The 12,283-nt window shown below is 53.1% G+C and overlaps 1 protein-coding gene across 4 annotated transcripts in view; it reads right to left on the minus strand.

Annotated features, from left to right (window-relative positions):
• Window positions 1-10,212: 10,212 nt before the first annotated feature.
• Window positions 10,213-12,283, minus strand: part of TTLL1 (TTL family tubulin polyglutamylase complex subunit L1) — a 48,541-nt gene continuing 46,470 nt past the window's right edge. For all 4 annotated transcript variants that reach the window (XM_003812420.5, XM_034949330.3, XM_063603354.1 and 1 more), the window contains one exon: window positions 10,213-10,479. In XM_003812420.5, coding sequence (XP_003812468.1) covers window positions 10,350-10,479 — 130 coding nt within the window. In that variant the 3' untranslated portion in view covers window positions 10,213-10,349. The remainder of the gene's footprint in view (window positions 10,480-12,283) is intronic.

Below are 12,283 nucleotides of genomic sequence, written 5' to 3' on the forward strand. Positions count from 1 at the left end.
ATTCTGCACACTGGGGCTACTGAGGGGACTGTGATGACAAGCTCCTGCCCTCATGGGGCAGCCCTGCTCTGGGGGGAGAAACATTCAACAAAGCAACAAGTGAGCAGAAATTCCTTCTCAGGGCCACGGAGCTTGGCCTGTCCTCGCCCTGGCTTCTCCATGCCGTTCAGTTCCCAGGCTGGTGCTGTCTTTCCTCCCTGCCCCTGAAGTGGCTCTTTCCCCATCCCAGAAGTCCCAGGGCAAAATCTGGGTCTCCCCTGAAAGCTGGGTCAGTGCAGCACATACCTTCAGCTGAGGGCACTCAGAGGCAGAAAGGACATCTTTTCCATGTGTCCCTTCTATGCACCCCTGGGGGAATCTGCCCTCTGCTTGAACTTGCCCTTGACAGGAGACTCATTACCTCACAAGATGGACCACTCTATACCCAGGCAACGCTAATGGAGACATCCCCTGGCCCCTAACACTCGGCTAAGCGTGGTGGCTCATGCCTGTAATCTCAGCACGTTGGGAGGTTGAGGTGGGAGGATTCGCTTTAGTTCAGGAGTTCGAGATTAGCCCTTTTTTTTTTTTTTTTTTGAGATGGAGTCTTGCTCTGTCGCCCAGGCTGGAGTGCAGTGGCGCGATCTCGGCTTACTGCAAGCTCCGACTCCCGGGTTCACGCCATTCTCCTGCCTCAGCACCCCCAGCAGCTGGAACTACAGGCACACACCTCCACGCCCGGCTAATTTTTTCGTATTTTTAGTAGAGACGGGGTTTCATCATGTTAGCCAGGATGGTCTCCATCTCCTGACCTCGTGATCCGCCCACCTCGGCCTCCCAAAGTGCTAGGATTACAAGCGTCAGCCACCATGCCCGGCAAGAGATTAGCCCATTTTTAACCCTTCCTATTGCCCTGACACCTCAACATGCCCACACACAGGCTGACAGCACCCCACCCTGGCAGCCAGGCAGCCCCGTGGAATAAGCCTGGTCCCTGCTCCAGGTTCCCTTCCAGCCTTCCCCTGAGGGTCACCCAGTCACTTTGAAACACACCAGTGAGATCTGCTCACGTCTCTGGCTAGTGCCGTCCGCCCTGACCCCCCAGGAAAGGCACTTGCCTGTGGGTCCTCAGGCCCTCAAGCTCTCCTGGCCCCGCACCTGCTAGGTGGGCCTGCTCCCTGTGGGCTCCTCCCATCCAGCCCCCTACATGGGGGCTGGCCTTCCTCTCTGGGGCCCGTGAGTGTAACTGAGCCCTTCACCTACACCTGTCTGAGTGTGATTTCTGCGGCTGTGCTGGAAAGACCCCAAAAGGCCAAAGGGGCTTCCCTGTCTCCAGCACTCCCTCCCTCTGTGGAAACAGCGCCCCTCGCCCATTCCTTCTGTGCTCTGCTCCTCACCTCGGCCCCCAGAAACACATGCACATCACGAATTGCCCCTCATCACCTAACAGTCCCTGAAATCCTTTGTGTTACACCTAAATCATCCCTTCTTAAGACTAAATGTCTTTGATTTCCCAATCATCCCTCGCCCGCCTGCTGCTCTCCCTCCGTTTTTGCTGCTCTGACATTGTCCATAAATGCTTCGACAAATGACCAGCATTGCCTGGGCGTGGAGGACAGAACTCGGCCCTTGCCCTCCAGTTCCTCCTTATCTCAGCCTGGGGGTGGATAGCAAAGACCCAGGCAATAAGAGCGACACAGCAGGAGGACAAGGACGATCCCAAATGAGTAGACGGCCTGGTTCCCACAGTCGTTCAGCCATCACGTATCAGTGCTGCACACATGTGTCAGGCTGGGGCCAGGCAGAGGCACGCGGAGCTGGAGGCTGTGCCGGGGAGAAAGCACGGAGGCACATGCCTGACCCGGATCATCTCAGGGATATGAGTGCTTTGGAGAAAACGGAAGAAGGTGGTAGTAAAGTGGGGCCAGAGGGACCACCAGAAGAGCCTCTCTGGGACCGGGCATGGTGGCTCACGCCTGTAATCCCAGCACTTTGAGAGGCTGAGGGCAGGTGGAGCACCTGAGGTCAGGAGTTCGAGACCAGCCTGACCAACATGGTAAAACCCCGTTTCTACTAGAAATACTAAAATTAGTCAGGCATGGTGGTGCCCGTAATCCCAGCTACTCAGGAGGCTGAAACAGGAGAATTGCTTGAACCCGGCAGGCAGAAGTTGCAGTGACCCAAGATCATGTCACTGCACTCCAGCCTGGGTGATAGAATGAGACTCAGTCTCAAAAAAAAAAAAAAAAAAAGGAGAGCCTCTCTGGGAAGGTGGCAGACAGGATAGGCTGCTCCAAGTGATGAAAAGAGCCAGGCCTGCAGAGATGGGGGAAGAGAATTCTAGTAGAGGGGCCTGCCGTGCAAAGGCCCTGAGGCAGGGAGGGGCATGACGCTTGAAGATTGCTGTGTCTCCAGCAAAACCAGCAAGGGCAGAAGGGAGGGGGTGGAGGGGGAGGCCAGAGAGGCGAGGAACTTGATTTTATTTATGTTCCAGGGGAGGCTTTTGGAGGGCATTAGGGCTCTGATAGAATCTGATTTATGCTTTAAAATGCAAGAGAGGCTGGGCGTGGTGACTCATGCCTGCAATCCCAGCACTTCAGGAGGCTGAGATGGGAGGATCCCTGGAGCCCAGGAGTTCCAGACCACCCTATGCAACATAACAAGACCCCCATCTCTAATATTTTTTAAAATAATAATAAAATGTAAGAGAAAGGAGAGACCATTGGAGACTAGAGTCACCAGGAAAGGCTTTATAGAAGAGGCAATGATGCCTTCTACCACAGAATTAGAGAGGAGTCATGATTTCCTATGAGCAGTACAAAAATCACCCCTTTAAAAATGTGGCTGGGCATAGTGGCCCCTGCCTGTAATCCTTTGGGGGGCCAAGGTGGGCAGATCATGTGAGCCCAGGAGTTTTTCTTTTTTTTTTTTTTTTTGAGATGGAGTCTCGCTCTGTCACCCAGGCTGGAGTGCAGTGGCGTGATCTCGGCTCACTGCAAGCTCTGCCTCCCGGGTTCACACCATTCTCCTGCCTCAGCCTCCCAAGTAGCTGGGACTACAGGCGCCTGCCACCATACCCGGCTAATTTTTTGTATTTTTAGTAGAGACGGGGTTTCACCGTGTTAGCCAGGATGGTCTTGATTTCATGATCCATCTGCCTCGGCCTCCCAAAGTGCTGGGATTACAGGCGTGAGCCACCGCGCCCAGCCGTGCCCAGGAGTTTGAAACCAGCCTGGGCAACATGGCAAAACCCCATCTCTACAAAAAATACAAAAAATTAGCTGGGCATGGTGGCACATGCCTGTAGTTCTAGCTGCTCAGGAGGCTGAAGTGGGAGGATCGCCTGAGCCTGGGAGGTTGAGGCTGTAGGGAGCTGTGATTGTGCCACTGCACTCCAGCCTAGGTGATGGAGTAAGACCCTGTCTCAAGAAAAAAAAAATAAATCAATCAAAACGGTTTCTCCCAGGAAGGCATACGAATGGCCAATAAGCACATGAAAAGATACTCAACATCATCAGCTGTCAGAAAAAATGCAAATCAAAACCATAATGAGATACTACTTCAGGGGAGCAGTGGTTCACGTTTGTAATCCCAGCACTTTGGGAGGCCACGGCAGGCCAATTGCTTGAGGCCAAGAGTTCAAGACCAGCCTGGGTAACATGGTGAGACCCTGTCGCTACAAAAAAATAAAAAATTAGCAGCCAGGCACGGTGGCTCATGCCTGTAATCCCAGCACTCTGGGAGGCCGAGGCAGGTGGAGCACGAGGTCAAGAGTTTGAGACCAGCCTGGCCAACATAGTGAAACCCTGTCACTACTAAAAATACAAAAGTTAGCCGCCCGTGGTGGCACGTGCCTGTAATCTCAACTACTTAGGAGGCTGAGGTGGGAGAATCGACTGAACCCAGAAGGCAGAAGTTGCAGTGAGCCGAGACCACACCATTGCACTCCAGCCTGGGTGACAGAGTGAGACTCTGTTTCAAAAAACAAAATAAAATAAAATAAATAAAAATCAGCAGGGTATGGTAGCATGCACCTGTAATCCCAGCTGCTTGGGAGGCTGAGGTGGGAGGATCACCCCAGGAGGTCAAGGCTGCAGTGAGCTGTGATCATACCACTGCGCTCCAGCCTGGATGACAGAGCCAGACCCTGTCTCAAAAAAAAAGAGCTATCAGGCTGGACATGGTGGCTCACGCCTGTAATCCCAGCACTTTGGGAGGCCGAGGTGGGTGGACCACCAGGTCAGGAGTTCAAGACCAGCCTGGCCAAGATGGTGAAACCCCATCTCTACTAAAAATACAAAAATTAGCTGGGCATGGTGGCGGGCGCCTGTAATCCCGGCTGAGACAGGAGAATCACTGGAACCTGGGAGGTGGAGGTTGCAGTGAACCAAGATTACGCCATTGCACTCCAGCCTGGGCAACAGAGCAAGACTCCGTCTCAAAAAAACAAAAAGTTCTGATTTCATTTTAACTAGTACAAGATGCAGGAAGGGAAGCTGCCTGGTGATGTTCTTGCTATTCAGCCATGGCCTCGAGGCAGCATTATTCATAACCATGAGTAGCGTGGCCTTTCTGAACAGCTTCTGAAAAGCACGTTTGTTACTGCAGCTTTGCAGTTTACCTCCTTCTACATTCAGGGCTCAAACCCCGTTTAACACACGCCCCCTACTGGGCCACTGAGAACTGCTCGTCTCTGCAGGTCCCCTTCCACCCGGTGTGCAGGCTCCCTGTGCGCAACTCCCCTCCTCCCGTCCCTAGGGCACCGCCTGAGTTCACATTCTGGCCTGCACTGCCAGATCTCCCTCTAGCCTCTCACCAGCTCCATCATCCTTAGAGAGGCACGTCTCTAAGAACACTGATGCCATCACTCAAAAACATTTGGCTGGAAGCCGGGCACGGTAGCTCATGCCTGTAATCCCAGCACTTTGGGAGATGGAGGCCGGCGGATCACTTGAGGTCTGGAGTTCAAGACCAGCCTGGCCAACATGGTGAAACCCCATCTCTACTAAAAATACAAAACTAGGCCGGGCGCGGTGGCTGATGCCTGTAATCCCAGCACTTTGGGAGGCTGAGGCGGGCGGATCACGAGGTCAGGAGATCAAGACCATCCTGGCTAACACGTCAGGATGTAGATGTGTTTAGTAGAGAAACCCCGTCTCTACTAAAAATACAAAAAATTAGCCGGGCGTGGTGGCGGGCGCCTGTAGTCCCAGCTACTCCGGAGGCTGAGGCAGGAGAATGGCATGAACCTGGGAGGCGGAGCTTGCAGTGAGCTGAGATCACGCCACTGCACTCCAGCCTGGGTGTCAGACTGAGACTCCGTCTCAAAACAAAACAAAACAAAACTAGCCGGGCATGGTGGCGCATGCCTGTAATCCCAGCTACTTGGGAGGTTGAGGCACGAGAATGACTTGAACCCAGGAGGCAAAGGTTGCTGTGAGCTGAGATTGTGCCACTAGCCTGGGGAACAGAGTGAGACTCTGTCTCAAAAAAAAAAAAAAAAAAAAAAGGAAAGAAAGGAGGGGGGGAGGGGAGCGGTGGGAAGGGGAGGGGAGATTAGGTGAGTTAAACTGGAATTGTGGGGGAATGTTGGCCAAGTGGCAGGCAGGGTGGGCCTGGGCCTGAGGGAACGCCATGGGCCCCTAGACTTGTTCCTGCTGACAGAGCGCCAGCAGCCGGGCAGGAGCATGAGCAAGGTGGGTTTGCATCTGTCACTGGAGGAGCGCTCCGAATGCTTCTCAGGACAAAAGCAGGAGGCCGCCATTGTTCACAGGATGTGAGATCTAATATGGTTCAGGCTGGGGCAAATCAGTGAAGATCAAAATCCCTCGTTTTCCACAATGAGAGACTGGAATCAAAGGTGGATGTGCTCCCACCTGCTCACAAAGGGTCCTCACGTGCCCCAGGGCCCTCCGCTGGGGCACAGTTCACATTAGGTGACACATAAACAGCCTGAGGGTGCCCAGTCGCTGTGCCGTTACCAGCAGGCAGGGCCCTGCAGGAGACCTTGGCCTCCCCAGACCACAGGGGCTGCAGGGCTGCTGCGGGGAGAGGGCCAGGCGGCCGCAGCACAGCTGGGAATGGCTCCAGAGGGGAGGGTGGAGAGTGCGCTGGCCCCTGGGGGCACTCAGAGAGGAGCTGCGTGTGTTTGGCACTGGTGGACATGATGTGTGGCAGTGTGAGCCAACAGGCCAATGGGTGGCAAGCATAGGAGGCTTTATGGAGCGCCCTGAAGAACCACTGTGTGGAGGGGAAATGGCCCCCTGTGAGGAAAGTCCTAGCAGCTGGTGGAGCGCAACCAGATGCGGGTCCAGACTGATGGGGTCTCCATGGCAGCCCAGGTGGGAGGCGGAGGAGGAGAAGTGAGACAGTGAGAAGGTTGTCACCAGGCCCTCACTAATACCCGGGGAGCAGCCCGTGTGCAAAGGAGGTGAAGGATGGTGGTTTTCTTTTGTTTTGTTTGAGATGGAGTCTTGCTCAATTGTCCAGGCTGGAGTGCAATGGTGCGATCTCGGCTCACTGCAACCTCCGCCTCCTGGGTTCAAGTGATTCTTCTGCCTCAGCCTCCCAAGTAGGTGGGATTACAGGCATGAACCACCAAGCCCAGCTAATGTTTGTATTTTTAGTAGAGACGGGGTTTCACCATGTTGGCCAGGCTGGTCTCAAACTCCTGACCTCAGGTGATCCACCCGCCTCAGCCTCCCAAAGTGCTGGGACTACAGGCGTGAGCTACTGTGCCCAGTCGAGGATGGGTTTATATTGGGAAAAACCAAGCCTATCAAACTTGGTGAAAACGACCACAGGATGCAACCCTCTGGCCTGGGACCCACCCCATCAAGTGTGTGGGGGCTGACAAGAAAACAGCAATGGCTCCTGGACAGCTCCCAGCAGGGCTCACTGCTTAGGCCCAGGCTAGCGCTGAATGGGGCTGTTCCTGGCCCGACAGCCTCCCGAGGCCAGCTGCCAACACCGCACCCTTCCCACCCGTGTCCTGGAAGTGCTCAGAGGAAACATCTGCCCAGAACATGACATCACTAAATCATTAATGAGACAGTCACTATATGACATAAATCCACTTGGCAGAGCCTCACCCTCACCTAGCAACTGGGTCACCAGCAAACTAACCACTTGGTGTGACTCTTCCATTAGGACTACGTGGCCCCGGAGCCTCAGAGGCCAATGTTCCCAACCAGGGACTCCACCCTTCTCCCAGAGGGAGGCAAAAACAACACAATGTAACTGAGAACCGGGTTGTAAAAACCGGTGGAAGAGCTGGGAACAGTTAACGGGGTGTCTTTCACTTCTGTGTGTAGGAGCCGGGGTGGAGCTGCCAGCTGTGCAGAGGACGCCCCCTCCTGGGAGGTAAGAGGGCTCGCCAGAGCCAGCGAGGCGGGCGGGCAGGGTCCCTGTGCGGTGGTACTGGTTGTTTCTGAGGCAAACAGAACTCCCCTCCTTTTTTTTTTTTGAGACGGAGTTTCGCTCTTATTGCCCAGGCTTGAGTGTAATGGCGCCATCTCGGCTCTCCGCAACCTCCACCTCCTGGGTTCAAGCGATTCTCCTGCCTCAGCCTCCAGGCTAATTTTTGTATTTTTAGTAGAGATGAGGTTTCACCATGTTGGCCAAGCTGGTCTCGAACTCCTGACCTCAGATGATCCACCCTCCTCGGCCTCCCAAAGTGCTGGGATTACAGGCATGAGCCACCGCGCCCAGCCACAGAACTCCCCATTTTATACAGTGGGAAACAAAGGTGCAACGACCCCAGGGACAGGCTTGGGAAACAGCTAATAAACAGCAGAGCCAGGCCACAAGGCCAAGTCTGACTCGGGGATCTCCATCCCACACCCGCCATCAACAGCAAACACATTAAAACTAAACCCCACGGCTGGGCGCAGTGGCTCACACCTGTATTCCCAGCACTCTGGGAGGCTGAGGCAGGCGGATCACCTAAAGCTGGGAGTTTGAGACCAGCCTAGCCAACATGGTGAAGCCCCATCTCTACTAAAAATACAAAAATTAGCTGGGCATGGTGGTGTACACCTGTAATCCCAGCTACTTGGGAAGCTGAGGCACGAGAATCACTTCAACCCGGGAGGCAGAGATTGCAGTGAGCTGAGGTTGCGCCACTGCACTCCAGCCTGCTGGGTGACAGAGCAAGACTCTGTCTCAAAAACAAAACAAAACAAAACAAAACTTAAACACCAGGGAACACACACAACACACATACCAATAAGATCACGAAGAAGGAACGGCTGAAAAGCCCACCAACTGTAGTTTATTTGGAGTCCAGCCAAGTACCATTTGTGTTGAAAAGACCTATTTTTCCCTAATTGGCAGTGAAACACCATTAAATATATGTACTCATATACACACACACAATTTGGCATGTACACTTGACACACGTCCATGCATGGGCACTGAGAGAGCTTGGGCAAGTCAGTTAAGACACTTATCTGAAGGACATACCCTTGGTGCCATTTGGGAGAACAAACTCCTGTTACTAGCATCGCAACAAAAACAGGTGGCAAGCTTTAAAGATAAACTCAAGACAGCGAGTGAAACTTCAGCAAATACGTGTTAATACGACCATGAGTAAAAGGCCCTTCCTGGCCGGGCGCGGTGGCTCACGCCTGTAATTTCAGCACTTTCGGAGGTCGAGGCAGGAGGATCACCTGAGATCAGGAGTTCGAGACCAGCCTGGCCAACATGGTGAAACCCCCGTCTCCACTAAAAATACAAAAATTAGTTGGGCGTGGTGGCAGGCGCCTGTAAGCCCACCTCCTTGGGAGGCTGAGCCAGGAGAATCGCCTGAACCCAGGAGGTGGAGGATGCAGTGAGCCTAGATTGTGCCATTGCATTCCAGCCTGGGTGTCAAGAGTGAAACTCCACCTCAAAAAAAAAAAAAAAAAAAAGACCCTTCCTAAGAACAGCACTGTAACTCATGAGTTATTACTCAAATGCATCTGTCCATCTACCCACCAACTCAGGTCCTCTCCATACACTCCTGTAAGTCACCGGGCTACCGGGAGACTGCACGGGAACAACCACGCTCGCGCAGCCTGTCCCGCAGCCATCGCTCCTCCCACAGCTCCTGGCTGCCCACGGTGCTTCCCTGTAGCAAACCCAGCTGCTGACGTCATAAAAGGCACACAGCCGGACCTGTCTGTGCTCACCTACTTCAATTTACAACAGACTCATCCACAAAACCGAAGTGGTAGAAACAGGTCTTTTTGAAGCCAGGCGTGGTGGCTCATGCCTGTAATCCCAACACTTTGGGAAGCTTAGGCAGGAGGATCGCTTGAGCCCAGGAGTTGGAGAACAGCCTGGCCAACGTGGTGAAACTCTGTCTCTACAGAAAAAACTTAAAAAGTAGCTGGGGGTGGTGGTGTGTGCCTGTGTGGTCCCAGTTACTCGGGAGGCTGAGGTGAGCGGATCACTTGAGCCCAGGAAGTTGAGCCACAATGGCACCACGGCACTCCAGCCTGGGTGACAGGGCGAGATCCTGTCTGAAAAGAAAAAAAAAAAAGAAAAGAGAAGAAAAGAAAAGAAAACAGGTCTTCCTGGGAGCACCTAGACAAAGGCCTTTGTAAAGATAAATTACCGAGGAATATTTCTAGTTGCCTGTTTTCTTCAAAATCACAGTCAAGTAAGCTGGGCGTGGTGGCTCACCTCTGTAATCCCAGCATTTTGGGAGGCCGAGGTGGGCAGATCACCTGAGGTCAGGAGTTTGAGACCAGCCTGCCCAACATGGTCGAAACCCCATCTCTACTAAAAATACAAAAATTAGCCAGGTGTGGTGGCACACGCCTGTAATCCCAGCTACTTGGGAGCCTGAGGTGGGAGAATTACTACCCAGGAGGCAGAGGTTGCAGTGAGCCAAGATTGTGCCAGTGCACTCCAGCCTGGGCGACAGAGCAAAACTCTGTCTCGGGAAAAAAAAAAAAAAATCACAGTCAAGTAAAGAGAAACGCAACTAAAAGAGCCGTCAGTTAAATACATTCCTCTCTCGTGGCAGGACAAGTCTATAAGATTTGTTTTGTTTTTAATTTAGTGTAAAGTTTTTTTAATGTTTAAACCTTGTGACACATCAAATTACATGCTTGAAGCTGTTACTTTCTGTCAAAAAAGTGAGTTTTTAATATGAAAATTCTGCTTAGGTTAAAAATTAAAAAAAAAAAAGCGAGTTTTATACATCCGCATGAATTGTTTCCTTTAGCACTAGTCAAACAGACTCCATAACCTTCCAAAGAAGTGCCTTCATTTATTTACAGGGCTTAGGAAAGGAAAAAAGCTCTACAAAAGGGAAATTTCAAAATAGGGCTTCAGCAGGGGCCCAGATGGAGTGAGTAGTTTTGGTAAGGTCCAGGTGGGACTCACTTCCAGGTGGTGAGGACCGCTCTCCCCGAGTCTCTCGATCGGCCTGCTCTGGGCCCCAGAGACTGACCCTGACGGCTTCTCAGCTCCCGGTCAGCCCCGTCACCCTGGGCCAGTTCTTCATCATACCTGGAGACAGAAACAGCCGGGATCACGGCAGGCTCTCTTTCAAAGGCAACAGGCAGGGCCACCAGGCTGCTGTGTGGCAAATACGACATCACCCAGAGAAGCGGCCTGAGGGGGCCCCACCCTCGCGACTCCTGCTGGCTCCCGCCCACCTCCCACCTGGCTCCAGCCCACCTGCCTGCCAGGTGGCTCTCGCAGCCCAGCAAATGCTCCCCAAGGCCAGCCTGCCTATGTGTACAACCTTGTTGTTATTGTGGACAGTGGTCTCCCCTCGGAAGCTGACATTTTATACAGGTCACCAGGTCAAATTTGGCAATGACTCCAAAGGCAACATGAATGAGGTGACACAGAACCAGCCCAGGGTAAGTGAGGTGAGACTGCCTGGCTGGAAACGCTTCACACAAGGCACCTGCAGGCTGGGGGGACTAACTCCATTCCAGATGGGAGTGGTACATGAGCACTGGTCAGTGGAGGCCAGGGCAGAGAGGCCCCACGGTGCACACTCAGCTAGAGACTCTGCCAGTGTGACCCACGCCACCCCTCCCCATTTTCTTTTTTTTTGAGATGGAGTTTCACTCTATCACCCAGGCTGGTATACAGTGGCGCAATCTTGGCTCACTACAACCTCCACCTCCCTGGTTCAAGCGATTCTCCTGCCTCAGCCTCTCGGGTAGCTGGGATCATAGGTGCCCACCACCACACCCAGCAAATTTTTGTATTTTTAGTAGAGACAGGGTTTCCCCATGTTGGCCAGGCTGGTCTCGAACTCCTGACCTCAGGTGATCTGCCCGTTCGGCCTCCCCAAGTGCTGGGATGACAGGCGTGGGCCACTGTGCCTGGCCCCCATTTTCTTTAACTGCCTGTTTCCCAATTAACGTTCATGCATCCTAAGGCCGCATGTGCTAAGGAGGCAGCAGTGCAGGAAACAGCCTGAATTTTCGCGTCTGGAAGAGCTGGATGCCAGCTGCAGCTCCCCAGACGGGGTGGTCACAGCATCTGGGCAAGTCCTGGGTCCTTCCCACAGTGGCGGGGCCCTTCTCTCATGGGGTCCTGGAGCATGGTCGTTGCTGCCTGCACCTATTGCAGGCTGTGGCAGGGAGCACGCTGGGGGAATGGGGCCACCCCCCTCCACGGTGACTGACATTACCCTCCCAACTCGGGCGGCAGCACCAGGACTTGCTTCCTATGGGGGGAAACTGGGGTTCTAGAGGTTTGCTCAGGGCCTAGGGTCCCACAGCTGGCCCGTGGCACAGGTAAGATTAACCTCTAGGACTTCTGATTTCTAATTTGGAGTTTTTTGTCCCGCAGCGCTGAGGAGTGTGGAAAGCATCTTTCCCCAGTTAAAGCACATCCGTCGGTGTGCTGTGCTGGCCATCCTGACTAGGACCCTCGGTTGTATGTAGGTATTTGTGTCAAACACAAAAGGTACCCAGATGCTGAGTACTAATCATGTGGACTTCTGGAAAAGGGTGGATTTCTGTGATAAGCTTATTACCAAAACCAGAGTCTGCAGGTTGAATGTAGTGTGAGTTAGAAACTTCTGAGGTTAAAGAATGTATTTTCTGCATTGTGCTTCTGGTGGCAAACTGGGACTGAAAGAGTAGGTGGGAAGAAAGCATTTTCTGATTCCTTTTTTTTTTTTTTTTTTTGAAACGGTCACCCAGACTGGAGCCCGATCTTGGCTCACTGCAACCTCTGCCTCCTGGGTTCAAGAGAGTCTCATGCCTCAGCCTCCCAAGTAGCTGGCATTACAGGCGCATGCCACCACGCCCGGCTAACTTTTTGTATTTTTGGTAGAGATGGGGTT

This window comes from Pan paniscus, chromosome 23 (genome assembly GCF_029289425.2).
Source record: "Pan paniscus chromosome 23, NHGRI_mPanPan1-v2.0_pri, whole genome shotgun sequence".
NCBI classification, from domain to species: Eukaryota; Metazoa; Chordata; class Mammalia; order Primates; family Hominidae; genus Pan; species Pan paniscus.